This window comes from Dermacentor silvarum, chromosome 1, assembly GCF_013339745.2.
Source record: "Dermacentor silvarum isolate Dsil-2018 chromosome 1, BIME_Dsil_1.4, whole genome shotgun sequence".
Lineage (NCBI taxonomy): Eukaryota > Metazoa > Arthropoda > Arachnida > Ixodida > Ixodidae > Dermacentor > Dermacentor silvarum.
In genome coordinates, this window is record NC_051154.1 from 32620791 (window position 1) to 32640673 (window position 19883).

The following is a 19883-nucleotide window of genomic DNA, read 5'->3' on the forward strand; positions in this document are numbered from 1 at the left end:
GATAGAGTGCACTGAGATGCTCGCCCACGCCGGCTGCCCGGTTAATGTCGTGAAGGTTTGGTCTACGAACTTGCCGATGTAGACATTGGCAGGTTCGCCAGAATGAAAAGGTAAGAAGCACATTAAAAAACAAAAGCATGGAATATGCGCATATTTCTGTTAACACCAAACAATGAATGTACTGGAATAAAAAAAAAGAAGAGCGGGAAGTTCCTCGCTGGGAAGACCGATAAACATACAACGCGACGCAACTTGAGAAATAACGATATTGAAACGTCCAAGAATTTAGAAAAAAAAGATTTAATCGTCGCGATGGCACATCATGAGTCGCCGTATAGCGTCGAAGTCTCTAGTTATAACGAAATTATCTTTGAACAGCTCTGATAGCGTTCACGCAACAATGGTTGCTTCATCATCATCGCCATCAGCCTATATTTATGTTCACTGTAGCACGAAGGCCTCTCCCTGCCATCTCCAATTACCCCTGTCTTGTGCTAGCTGATTCCAATTTGCACTTGCAACTTTCCTAACTTCATCACCCCACCTAGTTTTCGGCCGTCCTCGACTGTGCTTCCCTTCTCTTGGTATCCATTCTGTAACTCTAATGGTCCACCGGTTATCCATCCTACGCATTACATGGCCGGCCCAGCTCCATTTTTTCTGCTTAGTTTTATTCAAACAAAAATGAAGTGGCTTTTGAAACCTCTTTCGCATTGCCATTCATTCACATCCTAGTTCCTCACATTCTTAGGAAACGCACAAAACCAATGGCCATCATTACCCACCTCCCCTAGTCGCGCGTCAGTCGCGCTGCACTGCATCATGTCTCTAGCAATAAATTTTTGGCACGCTCTTAGTTCGAAGCTTCGCAACCTATATGGATCGACCTGGCCGCGTCTGTTGTCGTTCAGAATGCCGTGCTATTTTGTTGGCCTACTTACCGGACGGCGTCAGCATATTTTTGCTGCACACTCAAATTGCCGTAGCGCCTCCTAGCCAGCGCTGGTACGCCTGTTGCACTAGGCTCTACGTCATTTTGAGACCCTGACTGACGCTGCCATGATTGAAAAGGGTGCCGTAAAGATAAAGAGGCAGTTTCGTCGCTCACTATTCGCGGCAGCGGACATCAGCATCAGTCGGAATGCGCGACCAAAATGTGTGCCAAAATACACTGGCGTTCCAGTTAAAACTTCCCCAGAGAGCGCAATGCCCGGAAAATCGATAATCTAAATCACCAAGTGGAGGAATCTTGGAACAGTTTTCTTAGTAAAAAATTCCAGCAGAACCCATCTCATGATATTTGTCGACGTTATAGTGATTAGCATTTAAGTAATGTAGCAACACACCATGTTGCCAAATTCTTCACTTCCCTGTAGCCAAGCTCTCTAATTATGTGTTAGCGACACCTTCTTCACTTTTATGCAGCTCAACGGTCCAAGCATGCTCTGCTCCCATTCTGTTCACTTCACTTCTTCCTCCTCACTCGGCTGCTTTTGATGGCGTCTTTCTTGCTTCTCTGTAGCTGATTGTGTATAGCTGAATTTTCTGTTGCAGGCTTCTTCACTTCCTGCCTCTTGCTCGGCTTGTCTATCCGGCCACCTTCCCAATGGAACGTACACATTGGGCGCGTTAAGTTAAGGCGCTCGAGCGCGCTCTAGGCAGCAGAGCGCGCTCTTTTAAACTTAACGGCTAAAAAGCGACTTCCGGTGCGTGATTACGGAGCGCGCTCTACGCGCTCCACCCTGGAAACGGTGCACGAGAGCGCGCACCTGCTACGGCTTCCGGAAAAATGACGTGTTTCCGACTCTTTCCACTTATGCAAATCCGTGCTCCTTGCCCACTCGTCCCTGCCGCCGCTGTGCAGCCGGGCGTCTGCTCTAAGGCATGATCGGGAACTTCGCGCGTTGGCGCGGTGTGAGCTTATCACGAACCGAAAAATGACGGCCCGATCATTACTTGCCAGACGCTCAGATACGTAACAGGACAGTCGCAGTTTGGCGCCTTCTCGTCGCTACGTTCATGTGTATTACTTCTTCAGGTTCTCATGTTATCATGGAAGATGTTGGGGCACTGCTCTTTGAATTGTGTGTCCGTGTATCTGGGCACAAGGTTGATCACATAATCCTGGATGCCTCGGATCATAAGGCTTTCGTCCTCTTGCGATCGGCAATGAGTCATCAGTCAGCATACCGCGGAGCAGAAATAAATCCTCTGTTAGGGTATCCTCTGAGATCAGCACGAACAGCTTGCATCGCATACATAAGCCGCTGCTGCTGCGTTCGTCGCCGCGCGTCAAGTTCTTTTAGCTCTTCATCGTCTATCAAGAACTGCAGGAGGGTGTTTATCGGCGGCGCCATCTTCAAAAAGCGCGCGCAATGCGATAGCGGTCGCGGAAGCAACACAACATTCGCCAGTCGGCGCGTTCGTGCGCCCGAAAGCAGTCGGCGAAAATCGCCGTTAAGTTAAGCTCCGAAGGCGTCGCGCTCGAGCGCACTCGAGCGTGCTCCTTTGGAGATCGGAGCGCGCTACTTAACGCGCCCATTGTGACGGATTCGTCAGGAATGTTCCCATACCCTGTGCCACGTTGGCCAGTTGCACATATCAGTGGCCCAAGTTGTCGATTCCTAAGTTGGCTATTTATTGAAAACATTCCCGAGATACCGTATCTCAGACGCATAGAGAGATAACGATGCATCACAGATTTGTCACTTTCTTGCGACATTGTCCCCTGCTCGTTCCCTAAATTTGTAGCTCGCACAACCGTGGTTCACTCTCACATGCTGAGACATGCGTGGTTAAATGCGCACTGTCTTTATTGTCAACATTAAGCGCGTGTCTCCTTGGACGGTCGTTAACAGAGCGTCCCGTCTGTCCGGCGTAGCTCCTGCAGCATGTGAATGGTAATTCGCATACCAAGCCTGGTCGCACAGTGTGTTAACGAAGTAGAGCTCCAAGTCGGGCTAGTTGGTTGACTTGTCTGCCTCGTACTTGTCCGTGTGGGTTAGCGCAGTTAAAATATACCATGCAGTGTGTTAACGACCGTGCAAGGAAACGGAGCCCGAATTCACAAAAACTTCTTACGCTAGAATTTTGCGTAAGAAAGAATTTTAGCTAATCCGCATGCCAGACATATCGTATCATTAGTGAAGGCAGCCAGCCAATGGCAGAGCGAGCTTACCAAAGAAAAGCTTTGTGAATCGGGCCCCAGGTGCCTAATGTTGAGAATAAAGGCAGTGTGCATTTAAGAACGCATGTCTCTGCCTGTCGGTGGGAACCACGATTGAGTGAGCTGCGAATTTCGGGTAAGAGCAGGGACATTGTCGCACGTCAGATACTAGAATCATTTTTTATAAAACAAAAAGGAGACAAATGTCTAAGTTGGGCGCCGATATCTCTGTATGCCTCTGAGATGCGGTATCTCGGGAATGTTTTCAATGTTCTGTGGTGGGTGACTTGAGCATTATCATAGTGCGCTTGAGCTGGCGGTGGAAGGGGCGAAAAGAGTATTGCACTGCCTTCAGCAAATGAAGTTGCTAGGCACCTTGTGTCGTCTTGTTTAGTGTCATTTCTACGAAGATGAACCCGCAATAGATGCCGACTGCCTTGGTTGCATAACAGCTGTTACATACCGCTCAGTAAGGTCTTGATGAGGGCTAGTTGGTTCATGATTTAGAACTGAGGTTTAAACAGCGCGAATAAAACAAGGACACCAAAGAAACAAATACCACAAACAAATACCAAAAGAAACAAATACCGAAAGAGTTGGCAGTCAGCGCTTGTTTGTGGTATTTGTTTCTTTGTGTCCTTGATTTATTCGCGCTGTTCAAACCTCAGTTCTAAATACCGCTCCCACACGCCGCGCTGGCTTCGTAGCTATGGCATTCTGCTGCTGGTGGGTTCGATTCCCGTCCGCTGCGGTCGCATTTCGATGGTGGCTAAATGCAAAAACGTTCGTGTACTTAGATTTAGGTGTGCTCTAAGGAACCCCAGATGGTCATAATTAATCCGAAAACACCTACTAAGGCGTCCCCCTTAACCCATTGTTCAGTTTCGGGACGTTAAATTCCACAGTTTAATTTAATTATACTGCTCACAAAGTACTGGTCCATGCAGCGCAGCAGCCACAGAAGTACCGGAAGGTATTGCAACGGTGTCTGAATCCAAAATAGTTGCGGTGCATCTCGTGTTGAGCTCAGTTTCTCCTCGTTTGCTTGTGCTGACAGTTTTTGCTACCTATTATGTACCGCGAAATTTTAACGTGATTCGGAACATGTCTAGCTACATATAGGAGGAGGCGAAAAAAAAAAATGGAAAGACAGGCCGGTTAGCCAGTGTAAGTACCGGCTGGCTACCCTGCGCTAGGGAAGGTGTTAAGGGAATAAAATATGATATAAGGAATAAAAAATGAAAAGAGAAAAAAAAAAGCACGCAATAACGCGATGCAACGGGCTACAACATTCAGAGTCGGCCAGACAATCCACAAGTCCTTATGTATCGGAGCAACGTGTTTAAAACATTAAGTGCTGAAACCGGTTTGAACTAGTGTCCTAGGATTATATCCTCAGCCAAGGGGTCGATCGTGAAGTTTTTCGAGCGCGGTCGCGAGCACTTTTCTTCCCAAACTGCAACGGGGACAGTCATAGAGGAGGTGCTTGATCGTCTCCTCGCAGCCGCAGTTGTCGCAAGCAGGGCTGTCCGCCATTCCAATGCGAAAGTAATAGGCGTTCGCAAATGCCACGTCGAGCCGCAGGTGGCACAGAAATGTTGCTTGCGCTCGTAGCAACCCTGGTGGAAGACGGAGTTGCAGACGTGCATCGCATATGTGGAGACGTGCGTTGGTAAATTCACTTGTGTTCCACAGGGTCAGTGTGAGCTCGCGCGCGCGCGAGCGAGCGAAGCCTTGTAGCTGCATCTGTTCTCGGCACTAGTATTGGTATACAGTGGATACCGTGCTGGGCCGACTGGGCAGCGTCATACGCATTGTCGTTACAAAAAATTCCGCAGTGACCCGGTATCCGCTGATAGATGACGTGTCCCTTGTCGATTGCGCGATGGCGAAGTAGTCGGATGTCTGCAACTACCCGCACGTTAGGTTCGTGATTGAACGGGGACAGCAGGCACTGGAGAGCTGCCTTCGAGTCCCAAATGATGGACCATGACTGTGATGATTCGTGACCAATAAGCTCTAGATCAGCACGGATAGTTGCGAGTTGTGTAGCCGTAGCTGCATACAGCACTACATCCAACGCAGTATACTGTATACAGGGCTGCCTCCGGCGCAGTGTACTGGCTACGTCTAGTTTAGGAGCGCCGGCACACCAATACTGCGGAGCTGGGAAAAGCACCCGGGCGATTAAGTAAGCAGTCGGAACATTACCACATTATGCTGCCTGTGGCACAGACACTTACAACTTGCGTGTTGTAACTTGCGTACGCACCAAAGACCTCCACTTGGTAAGGCTGCGAAAACGTTACATTAAATGCGTGTCTCAGGCGTGTTCCTACTAGTACCCTACTGTATAAGCGCCGTATGTCGAAGGAGCTTGGTGCCGGGTCGGGATAGTTGTGTGTATCCGTAATGCGCATATTAAAGAAATCTATCTTGCCTTAGCGCATGTCAATTCCCTCTTTTATCCTATACCAGAAAACTGGCAAATGGCGGTTTCGTCTTCAGTGATGCCGAACAACAAATACAATAACGCCTGGCTGAACTGCTGTGACTATAGATTGTGAAAGACTGGCAGCACAATAAGAGGAAACAAGCGTATGAGGACCTCTTTAACGCTGGTAGGGGCTTATGCGGACACTATTCATTTGCTATTCGCGTTTCTGAGCGAGCCATACGATAAGTAAACGTAGGAGCCTAAACAAGGGCCAATGATAAAGAGGGAAGAAATGCTGTCGCACATGTAACAATTACTATTGTATTTCTTTACTTACTTACTTTGCTCAATTTATTATTATTATTATTATTATTATTATTATTATTATTATTATTATTATTATTATTATTATTATTATTATTATTATTATTATTATTATTAATGACGTTGCCTGGTTCCCACACACTGCGTTGGCGCAAGAGTTCACCGTAGATTAATAAATAATAAAACTACCGAACAGAACGCGCGAACGACTTCGAAAGAACGGTGCTCGGAGCGTTCTTCGTTTCAACACATCCTGTTTTCGGCTTGTCGCAGTTTATCAAAATGAAACATCTATGCTTCACAAGGAATCTTTTATTTTTTTCTAAGCCCCCTTTCTTGAGAGCGACCTGTAAGGTATAAAAAAAAATGAAATTTACGTGCCTGATATTTCCACGCGAAAGAATTGTCATTCTCCTTTCATCTATTTCCTGCGTCAAAAGTGGACTAAGCCCCCTCGAGTTCGAGTAGTTGAGCTGAAACCTGGATCCAGTCGTCCTTTTCGTAAAGAAGCAAGCAAGACAAGCGCCCGTGCATCGCTTCGCTCCGGGGCTAAATTTAGAACGTCTTGGAATTAACAAAGTGCCCAGGCGGACTTCGGCCTTTGGCGGTTCATGCCGGCTCAAGCCTGCGCTCGAGAAGGATTACCGGCAGCAACTTCGCACACCGCGCCGCGAGCTTTGCTAGAAGCCCATTTTAGTCACCGTCGGTACATTTAATTGTAAAGCTGTCGCTCTAGGACAGATCCCGCATGCTTGAATTTTAAGTCCCTATTATACTTTGAAATCAAAACGCTCGTGCCAATAAGAACGGAGATATGTCGCTGTGAAATCAAGACAAAGTGATGTACTTCACTGAAGGAGAATGAAGCTAGTAGAGAAATGTAGACTAACAGTAAAGCCCTGCAACCACACAACATACTGTAGCGAAAATATCGATGAGGCATGGGGTACTTACCCTTTTCCGTTCTGGTTGTTCCATTCTGTTCAACTTGCAAATCCGTGCACGGTTTCCTTGCATGCGAGTGTGAAGAACGGCGAAAGAGGCATCAGTTCCTGGACAGGTATTTTCTTAACAATTTTACTGTCTTATGTGACATGATATTCACGACCCCCGCAGTTTTCAATATGCACTCCACCGCAAACTACATTGCCGGCGGCATAAATTCTTTCGTGTCGCAAGCTTATAACTATCGGAAAGTCTGTCATGCAACAAATTTCATCTCCTCTAATCAAATCAATGCTGTTGCACTCACTATAATTTAGCGTTAGCTGGTGTACGTGCTCTGGGGCAAACGTTCAGGTATCTGACAGTTGAGTCAGGAATTCTTTTTTTTTAAATTCATGCCTGGCACTCTCGTGTAAGGTATACACTGGCTTAATCATTTTGATTCTGTCGGAGTAGAGCAAAGTCAATATTGGCATCTCAGAGAGGAGCGTGGCGTGCTCAGAAGGATACCAGCACTCGAATTTGGCGGGCGCACGCTAGAGCACTTAAAGAAAATAACAGTATATATAGTTTATTAACAGTGCAGCACAAATAGAATGTAGACGCTAAACAAGAAATTTGCTAAAATTATTAAGCGCACGCGCACACACCCACACACGCAGGCACGCACGCGGTTACTGAGGTTTGCGGTCGGTTGAGCGTGATCGTGCAGCTAATTCGCCACTGCTTCGTTCTTTTCGCCAAAATTTGAGATCATGCGCACAGTCTCGTCAGCGACGCCGTTTCTTTTGTGACATTGTATACATCGGGAGAAGTGAATTTAAGTGAGATTGACTCTCTCTTTCCTTAGTTCACACGTCGCAGCTCTGCGATAGCCGACGGGTGGGTCACCACTCGAGAGTATACTCGTCTAGTCAACGCTATGACAACTGGAGTTGTCGCGCATTTGTCACGTGTACTGTAATACAAAAAGAATACTGAAGAACGGCGATGTTACAGTTCCGAAAATTCTATCGCGCAAATCGCGCTCGTGCTTTTTCTATAAGCGAGACTCGTCGACCTTGTACGACACTTGCCCTATCTCGGAGCAGCCTTGCCAGATGGTCACGTGTATTAACGCGATAGCGGTAAGGGCCACGTGTCGCAGAAAATCCGGCGTCAGTGTGGATGTCGGCGTCCGAGGCGGAAAAAATCATCCGCAACCACCCCGACCGAGCAGGCCCTCCGCGTTGCGCAAGGTGTTGGCGAAGGAGAAAATCATGCCGAAACACCGCGACAGCGCAGGCCCTTCACGTGGTGCAAGGCTTTGGTGAACAAAAATTGAATTTCTCACAGTGAAATCCGTCACGAAAACGGTAAAGTATGACTTAACCATAACCTACAGACATGGTGGCGTCGGATTGTATTTTGAATGTACGATCGAGAAAACATAATTCTGTTACGAGAAAACTCACACACAAACCCCTTTTCCAGCATTTCTACCATGCCAACATCGGCGCGCTCAGGTATAGTACTTGCGAAAATCATATCCAGATGACGCTCGCATCCTCGGCAAGTCAAATTGGGACTTCGCCAGATTATTTGTTGAATTTTTTATGATGATGCTTGTTAAGTTGTACTAGATTCGTGCTTTTATATACAGTATTTATTTCTAAATTTCTTCGTTTTTTTTGCGTTCATGCCTTTTGATGTTTTATACTCCTTTATGCTTACTGTTAATTTTTACTTGATATATTTGTTCCATTGTTTCGCACTGCTGCTAATCATTGTATTATTTATATGTAACCTTCATCGGGGGTCCCGTCCCGTTGCAGTCTTTTACATTGGGACCCTCGTCTGTATATTTTATATGCTGTCATTAACATACGATGTAATAATAATCATAAACTGATTTGATTTGAATGCGTTTTGGACACGCGCGCGCGTCGGGGCAATAGTAAACAATTAATAAAATAATAAAAAAGGTGCTAGGGCCTTCGCATTTTAATATAAGTAGACTTATATTGCCCCTGCAAAAACCACTTCCAAGCAATGCATTTCTGTTTAAAAGTGAAGCCGACTTTAAGGAGATCGGTGTAAGCTTGGTCTTTGTAAGCTGGCTTTCCTATGTTCAGTGTTGCAGTGAAGCCCACTAAAAAAACGTGATTCGAACGCGGCCCGATAACGCTATCGCGTTCCATTCTTAAAGACGAAGCTTAATCGTCCTCCATTTTTTTTTGCCCACGTTTCGGGACTAACTTTTCCTTTATTTTCCTTGTTCGGTGATAAAATTTCCCTTTCTTTCCCACAGGAACTAATTTATTCACAAAACCTTTCTAAAGCAGAAAAAAAAAGTTCTGTGTTCGATTTATCCTAGTTACGAAAAAAAAAAGTCAGCCTCAGCTCATACACATTCATAATCAATTCATACAAAATGGGCTAAAAACTGGAAATGAAAGCACATTCAACAAGCAAAGACCGAGCAGATACGAGTAGCTCCCGCATGTGTTCCTCTGAGGTCGGAGAGTCTGGAGAAGCGTTTAATAACTACTTAGAATGTCTTGATAAAATGTTTCCCTTCTAAACCTCAGACACAAAGTGGTTGTCATCAGCCTTTCACGCTTGCATGCCTTTTATTTTAATATTAAAGCACCTCGCAAAGGGACTCGCAGTGGTGGCGTAGCGGCTACATGGCATTGCGTTGCTAAGCCAGTGGGCGCGGAATCTAATCCCGGCCGCGGCGGCCGCATTTCGACGGGGGGCGAAATGTAAAAACGTCCATGTATCGTGGAGTGCCTCCATTACCACGTGCCTCATAATCACATTGTGATTATGGCACGTAAAACCTCAGAAAGAAATAATGCTTAACCTTGCACTCGGCCGCGCAACGCTTGAAACAGCGAAGCTGGGCGATCGTAGCCCAGCATTTTCCGTAAGTGCACGCGGACTTTTCATCTTATTACTCATGATGATGATGATTTATTTTCGCGCGTCTCGGACTTACGGCCGTCACTGCGAGTTGCATAGCGCAGCTTGCAACACGGACCGTGCTGCAATGCCGACAACGCGTTCCAGAAGACCCGCTCCGTGAATGCGTCTCTCTCTCTCTCGCTCTCATAGCGCGCAAAACCTATTCTTCACTTCGCAGAGCACGAGCGTGCAAACGCGCCAGCTGTGGACGATAACGACGACGCTCGAACGCAATCACATGGTTCGCATAAATGCGTGACCTGCTAGCGTAGCTGTATAGCCTAGTGGTTACGGCGCTCGTCTTGGGACCGTGGGTACGCGCGTTCGAATCCCGCCTCCGCGAGGGGAGCTTACTTTCTTTCATTAATAGTGTCTTGATACGAACCACAAATTACGGCTGGCTTAAACAGCTTCGCTGTTAAAAATGTAAAGCAGTTTTTATACTCGCCGCATAAGCGCGATTATACTCAGCTTAAAAACATATGTAACGCCGGTAGCCTTTCATTGCAGCAAGTAAGCCCTTCAACAAAGGATACTCTTTTGCCGAAACTTTTTCCTAAATTTAGCTTTAGCTGCGCTGCGATCACCAGATATTTTTGTTTAAGGTCATTTACGTGAGTCCGAGGCAATGTCCGTCTTTGCAACTGTCCTTGTTGTCAACCGCCACATGCGTGAACAAATCTTGCCGCACGTATACGATCCTCGAATTTCAAAGCAGTGCAAAACAACGTCTGCGTGAATGTATATAGACTTGCAGGATTCACTTGAAACCAATTGGCGGCTCACAAAAGTAATTATTGGCGCCGCTGTTGGTACTCGGCACCGCAAAAACAAACAAAAAAGAAACAAAAAAAGAGAACACTTTTCGTCCGCACCAAAATATTTCCCATGTTTTACACTGGCAAAAAAAATAAACTTTTCTTTTTTCCTCCGACTCCTGATTTTTCCCACAATATGAGAAATGTCCCACGATTTGGCAACACTGGCTAGGAGGCTGACAGTATTCGAAAAAAATAGGCACTTTTTCCTCCGTGCTATCGTATACCAAAACAGCAGCCATTTGGTTTCGAAAGGGCAATCTGCTCAAGCAACCGTCAGGCCGTTCCTAGAAAGGTATATAGAGAGAAGAAAGGCAGTAAGGTTAATCAGTGTCGATCCTAAATGTGCTTGGACTTATCAGTGCGCACAGTAGATTTTTCAACCCTGTCAGGAAAATTCGGCGATTCTCTGCAGACAGAACTTTGGCTTTACACTGTGGGACCAGAGTGAATACGGTGTAAATACGAAATCGATGCTCTTTATTTTAATGCGCATGTCTCCGAGACGGGAAGTTCTGTGAAAACCAAGAAATCCCAGTCGCCCAATAAATGTGTTTACAGAAGGGTAATGCAATAACGCTAGGCTGCGTAGACACTACGACGACAAATAAAAGGGAACTAGCTTTCCTGGAAACGGTGAAAGCGAGGGCTTGGAACAGCTCCAAGAGCTTAAGCGTTCCAAGAACAGGCAGCGTTGAAGAACACGAAAGGCTAACCTGCATCACGGAGATAGGAAAGTGCAATGCAGGGCACGGCAACGCCAGGCAGCAAACTCAGCGCATGCAAAAATTGCAACCACTTCGGGAGTCTTTATAGCCCGTCGCGGCGGTTTAGTAGCCATGGCGCTCCCAGGCAAAGCACTGGGTATCGGGTTCGACTCCCGACCGCGGAGGCCGCATTTCTATGGAATCGGAATGCAGCAAAGCTCGTGCGCTATGCTTTAGGGGCACGTTAAGAAACCCCGGTTGGTCAAAATTATTACTAAGCCTTCCACAACGTTGTCCCTTAATACCTACTCTGCAGTTTCGGGTTGTTAAACCGCATAATTTTAATACTGTCGTACAGACGGAACTCAATTGCAAACCGGTACTGAGTAAAATTTGACGTAGCACCACTGCCATACATATACTTGGCTGAGCTTTTTATCCTTACACACACGCACACGTAATAGTGTAACGGGGCGACACGAACGTTGTACAGGTGCCACAGTAACCACTTGTAATATATGTATTACAGAGAACATATTTTTGTTCTTTCCTTTTATGGTGTCAAATTGGTGTCAAATATATTTGTAGGGTGGTTGTTTTTGTTTGCAGATTACTCGTAAAGCTACGTCCTGCAAACTAAAGTTAGAAGCCTTGCTATTGATACTGCTCAAAGGAGGCACCAAAGAGCTCTTCAAAATATCGTGGGGAAGGCGCTTTTCGAAACGCCTTTGCAACAGTGACCGTTGTCCGTGTTTGCTTCTCGCATAATATTACGCTAGCGATTCATTGCGTAATTGCGTCATTCTCGCTGCAAAGAACATGTGCAAAATCAAATTCTATTCGGGAAATAGTTGCGCGAGTTAAAGCTGGCAGACATGCTATATTGCTTTGTGAATAAAACTGACGCGTATCTTGCTTTACATTTTCCCGATGACCGTTTAACCATATTATAACTGTTAGGAAGGTATCGCCCAGCGTAAGACACGCTTGCTAAACTCGAAACATTGTGAGCGCTGTCGCCGATTCGATAGCAAAACGGAACATGTGTAGTCTTATCGTACGTATTAGGTGAATATATTTGTGCAATCTCAAAACTACGCGAACACAACAAACTGCTCTGGAATGTATAGTGACGCATGTTTAGATGTCAGTGTGAATTGAACCGTTGAATATTGATTCAACGACAACACATCGGGCTTACCGCTGCTTTTTATCACTTTAGCGTTGCGTTGGGCTTTCAGGGCACAAGTTCAGCCAATAAAAAATTCTGATCATTATTGGTTAATTCATTTTGGTGGTATATCTGTTTCTTCACCTCCACGACACCATAACAATGTTTTTATTTCTTTTTTTTATTTTACATTTTTAGATGGGCAGTGAACGGCCTTTTGATTCTTTTTATATACTTTGATCGTCTCTGAAAGGCTGTGATACCGCGTCAAATCTTTCCGCATTTTCACGCGACTTATGCAACAATGTAGAGTCGTACTCAATTGCAGCCAAACAGGCCAATTAAAACAGAAACGCTGAATGCACACGAACTCCAGTGTGTTTCATACAAGGACTCAACTCGTCTTCCTCTACAAGTCCCAAGTTTCGATAAGACTGGTTATAATAAAATACGCTAATTCTGTTTCTGTGGAAAGCACAATACTGCGGCACTGCTCTTGCTTAATTTTTTTTTTCTGATCGAGTTTCATTTTTCTGAGTAAGCGCATGTAGTCAAACGTGTTCAGGTATGCTACAGTGCAAACATTACGTATTTTTTGCATGAAGATCTCGGAGAGTACATTATAGGTATGATTTTATGTTTGTGTTACGCCATCTTATCGTTCTTCATTTTTTGGTCTAAACATTAGCTCGGCAGTAAATACGCGCGAATGTCTCTTATTTGCACCTGGGCTGAAGTGTATGTTAAAGAGCTGCTTTTTTCGTGTCAAGTGCCACTTTTAGTCCTGCCTTCTTTCAAATTTCGTGGGATATCACCAGCATAGTCGAATGTGGCGCAAGAAGTAGACATAAAATCCACTAACTCTGGTGGGTTGCTGTTGTTGATGTTCAAATGTATTTATTTTAAATTTCTCCTCCGCTCTTAACTACAGTCAGCAGGGGTTAGCGGGGCAGGAGTGTGCGGCACCTTAGAGAAATGTTAATTTCTAATAGCCACAGGATCGAGCGGGAAAGAGGGATTCAAACAGCGCGAGGGAGCCGGCGGCGTGCATGAAGTTCCGGAGGTTCCGGGCACAGGAGTTGAACTCGCCCATGTCCGTTAGGCTTCTGGGTCCACTTCCCATATCCCGGCATGGGAAAAAAAAAGCGCCCGTGGTACACCCGCATTCCAGGACAGGTCGGGTCATGAGGTGCGCGTCTCCTCAATGTCTACACCGTGTGTTCCGATCGACTGCACAGGTACCACATTTGGCAATTTTAGCAACCAACTACCGTCTAGCAGCGTTAGTAACAATTGTTATTTAGTACATTGGGACTTATCTCGAATCTGTGAAAAACCTTATAACCTTACTCAATTGCACGCAGACGGTGACAACCGAGCAGAGCGACACAGAGGCGGCCGACGAGGACATGGTGGCTGCGCACATGTGCCAACTTCTACGCGTGGCGCTGAGCAGCCTGCGCGGTGGACAGGCACTGCAGTTCACCGCTCTGCTGCTCATCAACAAGCTGGTGGACCTGGGCGTAGCCCGGGGCCTGGCGTTGAGGCCCAGCCGTAACCGAGCCTCTGGCCGCTGCTCGGCGCACAGGCTGGCAGCACTGTGGCACCAGTCATCGAGCCTCAAGGAGAACCACGGCTTCCAGCCTCTGCCCTCGGTCAGTGATGCCGAGCGACTTGCCCTACCGGTTGAGATACGCAGATGGAATATTGCCAGGGCCACTATACGCTTCCGCACGTTGCTACACACAGTTACATCGTGTCCCTTAGCTCTGCAACTCCAACTTGTCTACAGCGGCCGTATCTTGTAACGCAACATTTCATTTTCCATTCTTTTCGCCCATTGTCATTGGCGCAGGCGCCGCCGTTATTGCCAGAATTGCCGTTATCGGTCCCTCTCCCCGCGAAGCGAGGGAGACAAAACATAATTATTGAGCAGTTTATTGTATGGCGTGGATCCTTTTTTCAGATAGCCTTGTGCCGTCTTCGCGCAGGATGCTACGAAATGAATGGAATAAGAAGTGAATCCTAAGAAATTGCGGCCCCAGGACATCTGGCGCACGTCGTATCCTGACTCTCATAAAAGGTCATGAAAGATGGTCCCGTTTGACCAGGCAGCACAAAAGGTACCCGCGTTCACAGCAGCCTTAACACCATCCGTGCATGGTTTTCGAAAGAAGAGGAACTGGACAATGCCTTCAGTTTAACAATCGCCTGTGCCGGCAACAGTGTGAAAAAGGCGTTTTCGTTTCAAGCTTATTTACTGTGTTTCGTTTACATTGGGATGGCCGTTAGTGTACAAACGGTATACACGCAGCGTGTCCCAGCTAACATAGGCGAAGAAATAAACAGGCTACGAGATACGCGGACGATACCAAAGGTGTTCCGTTGAACTCTTCTTGACACTGGAGTATTTTTATTTCTGGTATGCTGAATAAGCCGAAATAATTAGACAATGTAGGAGGAGGAATAAACTTTATTTACAGAAATGAGCAGACGGTAAAATCGTCCGAGGTGGGCGGTGTACCTAGTCCAGGATGCCGTGGGCCTGAGCCGATAGCTTGGCCCTGCTCATTAGGCGATGCTGGTCTTCAGGGCTCGGGCTTGTCAACTGGGCCTCCCACTGCTCGAGGGTTGGTCCGGTGATGAGTGGTGTCGATGGGTTTTGCCCACATTCCCATACCATGTGGTAGAGGGTATTGGGCGCAGGGCAGAAGGCGCACTTAATTGTGAGTATAACTCGTAGGATACATGGCGTGTAGTAGGGTGCATTGCGGGAATGTGCCGGTGTGTAGTTTGCGGAACTTTACCGCCTCTTCTCTTGTCAGCTTGGGATGTGGGGGTGGGTAGATCCTCCTACCCAGTCTGTAATGACTCAGGATATCAGCGTATCGTTTCGAGACGCTATCATGTTGGTCTACCGGGGCTCACGAACGCGGTGGGATAGCCCGGAGGATGTGATCTCGGGCAGCGGCGTGAGCCGCTACATTACCCGCCAGGGACTCGTGTCCCGGGGCCCAGACAATGTACAGTTCTTGAAAATTGCCTAGTTTTTTCGAGGATGCTTAGGGCTTGTTTGGAAATGCGGGCCTTTTGGTAATTTCTACATGCTGTCTGTGAGTCCGTGATGACTGTGATGTGATCTTCCTCTCGCTTGCCCGCAGTGGCCTCCAGGGCTATCGTCGTTTCTTCCACGCAGTCGATGCCTGGAGTGTTTATCGAGGCCGCTGCTACCTCTTGTCCTTGGCCGTTGGTCACATTGATAGCGTGTGCCGCTCTGTTCTTGTACTTTGCCGCGTCGGTGTATCTGACTTCTTGTTTTGATCCTTCATAGGTCTTACGTAGAGCTTGCACTCTCGCTCGCCTCCTTTCTCTGTTGTATTCAGGCATGGAGGAAGGAAACAAAACAGGAGAGGCCCTGACGTCACTTTTTTGAAGCCGGAAGTGCAGCCATGTTGGTGTGCCACCTCTCTTTGCGCCTCCAATCAGGGGTTCTGCAGCTCGCCGGAGCAGATAGGCGCGAACTTTGAACTTGCATTGTTACGAGCGGCCGGAAGTGTGTGCTGCCGACGCGCGTCAAAACAAAGCTTACGACACTTCTGTAGCAGGTTTAGTGAAGCAGACGGGCTCCTGTGTTTTTCCGTGGCACGTTGAAGAACACGACGAAGACCCGCGCCGTGATTGCTTGAGTGTATCTATTGCTGGCCGACACTCACACTCACAGACCCAAAACACAGCTTTCAAGCTTACGCACCACACTCCAAAGTCAGCTTTTCTCGCGAACAAAAGGTACTGCGGGAAAGACACCGGCGGAAAAATCTTATCTCACTTTTCAGAGACCGAGAGCAGCAGCGAAGCTTCAGGAGCGCGGTTGTCATGGCAACGTTGATATTTGTGGTACCCATCCCAGTGCTCCTTTGCGAAAAACATCACGTGACTTCCGCCAGACCTTCTCCAATACGCTCGTGCTGGCCAGGGCCTCTCCTGGGGTTTCCTTCCTCCATGTATTCAGGGGTCATGTTTCTCTGTGATCTCCGTCATGTGATCTTCTCCCTCATGGGTAGAGGAACCCGCTGTTTTCTGGACTCATATTCGACTAGGTAGCCCAGTCTTCTCAGCGTGTCCCTGCCCGTGCTGGTGAGCATGAGTCGCTCTACCTGGCTCGTCTTGTGGGCCTCTGCTAGTTCCTCCCAAGTATTTTGGATGCCCAGGCTGAGTAGCTTCTCCGTCGACGTCGTTGGTGGAAGCCCCAGTGCCAGCTTGTAGGTCTTTCGTATTAGAGTGTTCAATTTGTCTCTCTCGTTGTTCTTGAGACCCAGGTACGGGGTGCCGTAAGTGACTCTGCTGATTATCGTGTCCTGCTCTTTCAGGCCGTGCTTTCAGTTAGTCATTCTTCGCACCAAGTGAGCGACTTAGGTAGCTGTCGCTTGCAGCTTTTTAATGGCGGCGAGACCGGCACCGTCCTTCTGGAAAGTGAGGCCCAGAATATGGAGTACGTCCACCTTGGGTATGTTGACTCCATGTAGGGTCATTGTTGGGTCCGGTGTCTCCTGGGGAGGCCGCCCTCTTGTCCTCTTTTTGAGGATCAGGAGCTCCGATTTTTCCGAGGCGCATGAAAGACCGCAGTGGTGTAGATAATGCTCGGTCCTGTCGATGGCTTCCTGCAGGGCGTCTTGCTGTTCGCCCGCAGATCCCGTGCACATCCACGCGGTCAGGTCGTCTACGTACATTGCATGAGCGATACCGCTGATGTTCTCCAAGAGATTCGGCAATCCCCCCATCCCTATATTTAACAGCAACAGGGAGACCACTGACCCCTGGGGGTGCCTTTCTGCGGTATTTGGACCTTCTCGGTCCTGAGGTTTCCCAGGCCTATTGTTTGTCGCCGTTCTACCCATCAGGAAGTCCCGGATGTAGTTGTATGTCCGCCGTCTGCAGTTGGTACGTTGTAGGCTGTTTAGTACTGCTTCATGTGAGACGTTGTCGAAGGCTCCCGTCACGTCGAGTGTCAGGATGGCACTCTTGTGGTGTGGGCTGAGGCCGTCGATGACTTCCGTCGATGAGCTGAAGTAGAGTGTCCTGGGTGGATAGGTTAGGCCGGAAACCGAACATAGTGTTCGGCAGGTGCCCCCCTTCTTCCAGGTAGGGCGAGAGTCGATTGTGGACCATGTGCTTGAAGAGGTTTCCCGCGCACGACGTGAAGGAGATCGACGTTGGTGTTGCGGTCGGTTGCTGCTGTTTCTGCAATTGGTCAATAAGTTGTTGGAGCTTCTTCTCCGGGGCTTGTTCCCTGGCCTGAGCTCTTCTGTCCTTTTCCTCCTGACGTCTTTCTTGCTCTTCTAGACGCTTCATGAGCCCATCATTCTCCTTCATTAGGTCGGCGGTTTGCCTTCTGAGGGAGGAGATGGTTTCCTCGTATCTCGAGTTTCGCTCTTGTCTCGGCAGTGAGGGAAACGGGTCGGTTTTCGACTAAGAACTGGCTATCACTTCCGCCCAGCTGATCTTCTGCTGTTTTTATTGTTGTTTATTTGTTTCATATTCCCAGGAGCTTGCTCTTGTCTCCCTTGTTATAGATGGCTGTCGGCCTCTTGATTTACTTCTCTCCCTCATGTACAGGGGTGGAGGTCTTGGCTTGAGCCTTTTCTCGCACTTCTTGCTTGCCGTCTCGTGAGGTAGTCTGCATATTTTGCACTGCAACTGGCAATCATGGTCTGCTAGTGGGTTCTGCACCCCGCACAGGTTGCAGATATGTTTGTCTGGGTTGAAGCATACGTCCTGCCAGTGGTGGCCGATTTCTCCACAGGCCTTGCAATACTGTACCGATCTGCGGTATGGGCGGCATCGTGTGTACCAGCTGGTCACCTTCACATAGAAAGGGACGTGCGGACCTTCGAAGGTGATAACTGCTGAGATGGATTTGCCGAGAATCCTCGAGTGCGGGATGCCATAGTTGTTGGCTGCCAGAAGCTCCGCAAGTCGTTTCTCCGTCGTACACGCAGTGATACCGTGCAAGACTCCACGTACTGTTCCTGGGAGCGTTTTGATGTACGGCGTCACCTCGTATGTGGCCGCCCCTAGTTCGATGCTGTTGATGGAACCGAGCTTGAGTGCGTAGTCCTCGTCTGCGGTGCTGGCAATTATCAGGTTTTGCTTCCACTGCGTTTGGATGATTATGTTCGCGCAAAATTCTTTGAAAGGGGAACCACTTGCCCTTGCGAGTCACTCGGTGATCTTGTCGTCCGGCCAGCTGGACAGCTTCATGCTGGTTCTTGGTCGGTACACCACCTTGTAGTCACTCTCTGGTAGCGGCGGCGGCGCGCGTCGCGGCGGTGGCTTGCCGTGCGTTCGGCTTCCCTGATCTTGCTGCCGTTGCTGTTGGCTTCCATGCTTACTTCCACTTTTGGGTTGCTCCTCGCGTTCAGTCCTCCTTGCTGGTTCTGGGAGTTTCCTTACTTTCTACCTCTTGTATGCGGTTCTCGTTCGGCGCCTTGTTTTTCCATGCCTTGATTGCTTGGAACCATGGGCCAGCTTGACTCAGCGTCTTGCCGCTGTTCTCATCGAATTCCATGTTGGTCTGTACCGCTGTCTAGTCTTGGCTATTGTACTCTATTTCCATTTCGTGACCATTCCTGCTCGTTTCCCCTGCCATTCTCGATGCTCGCGAGGCCACGCAGGCCCGCTCCTGGGGCGCGTGCGACGTTCGGAGAACTATGTTCGAATATCTCGTGGTGCTCGTTGCTCGGTGTGTCAAGGTGAACAAATCCACTCACCGCTGTAATTCTGGTATCTTTCGATGCCGCTTGCCTTGTTGAGTTCAATGACAATGTAATATTTTTAATGGCGTAAGTTCAGGTGCCAAGTTGTTTTTCGCCTTCGAAAACATCATATTAAATAGTTTCTAGCTCGCTTCGTTTCAGCGGGCTTCGCGTGGTAAACAGTATAAAAAAATCAAGAAGACAAAAAAGGGTACGCCGATCCCACGTATTATGGGAATCGATGTTATGCGCAGCATTTTTCAGATAGCCAGCTATACAGCATCGTTTGGTGTTCCGCACAGCGTTACCAGGTGGTTACCAGGCAACACGCGGCTGCCGCACTCGAACGTTGCAACGAAGACGGTAAATCCATATCTCGCAATAAACGACCGAAGTTGGCAATAACATATCGAAAGAAACTGTGCACAGAGTGGTTGGCAAAGCACCCGATTAAAACCTACCGGGAACCAAGCAGAATGAGCCGAGTCGGCCTTGGCCGAGTGCAGGGTCACGTGTTGGGCTGACTTTTTCGGGGAGGAAAAGCGAAGGAGATGGCTTCACGAAGAAGTGGCTAGCGAAGACTGGCTGTGTGACGTAATCCAACCTTCTAGTTT

At 47.9% G+C, this 19883-nt stretch overlaps 1 protein-coding gene across 1 annotated transcript in view; it reads left to right on the forward strand.

Moving 5' to 3' along the window:
• LOC125946210 (uncharacterized) overlaps nucleotides 1-19883 on the forward strand; it is a 479274-nt gene that overhangs the window by 403899 nt on the left and 55492 nt on the right. Inside the window, exon 7 of the mRNA XM_049668882.1 lies at nucleotides 13882-14172. Within this exon, the coding sequence (XP_049524839.1) occupies nucleotides 13882-14172 (291 nt within the window). The remainder of the gene's footprint in view (nucleotides 1-13881; nucleotides 14173-19883) is intronic.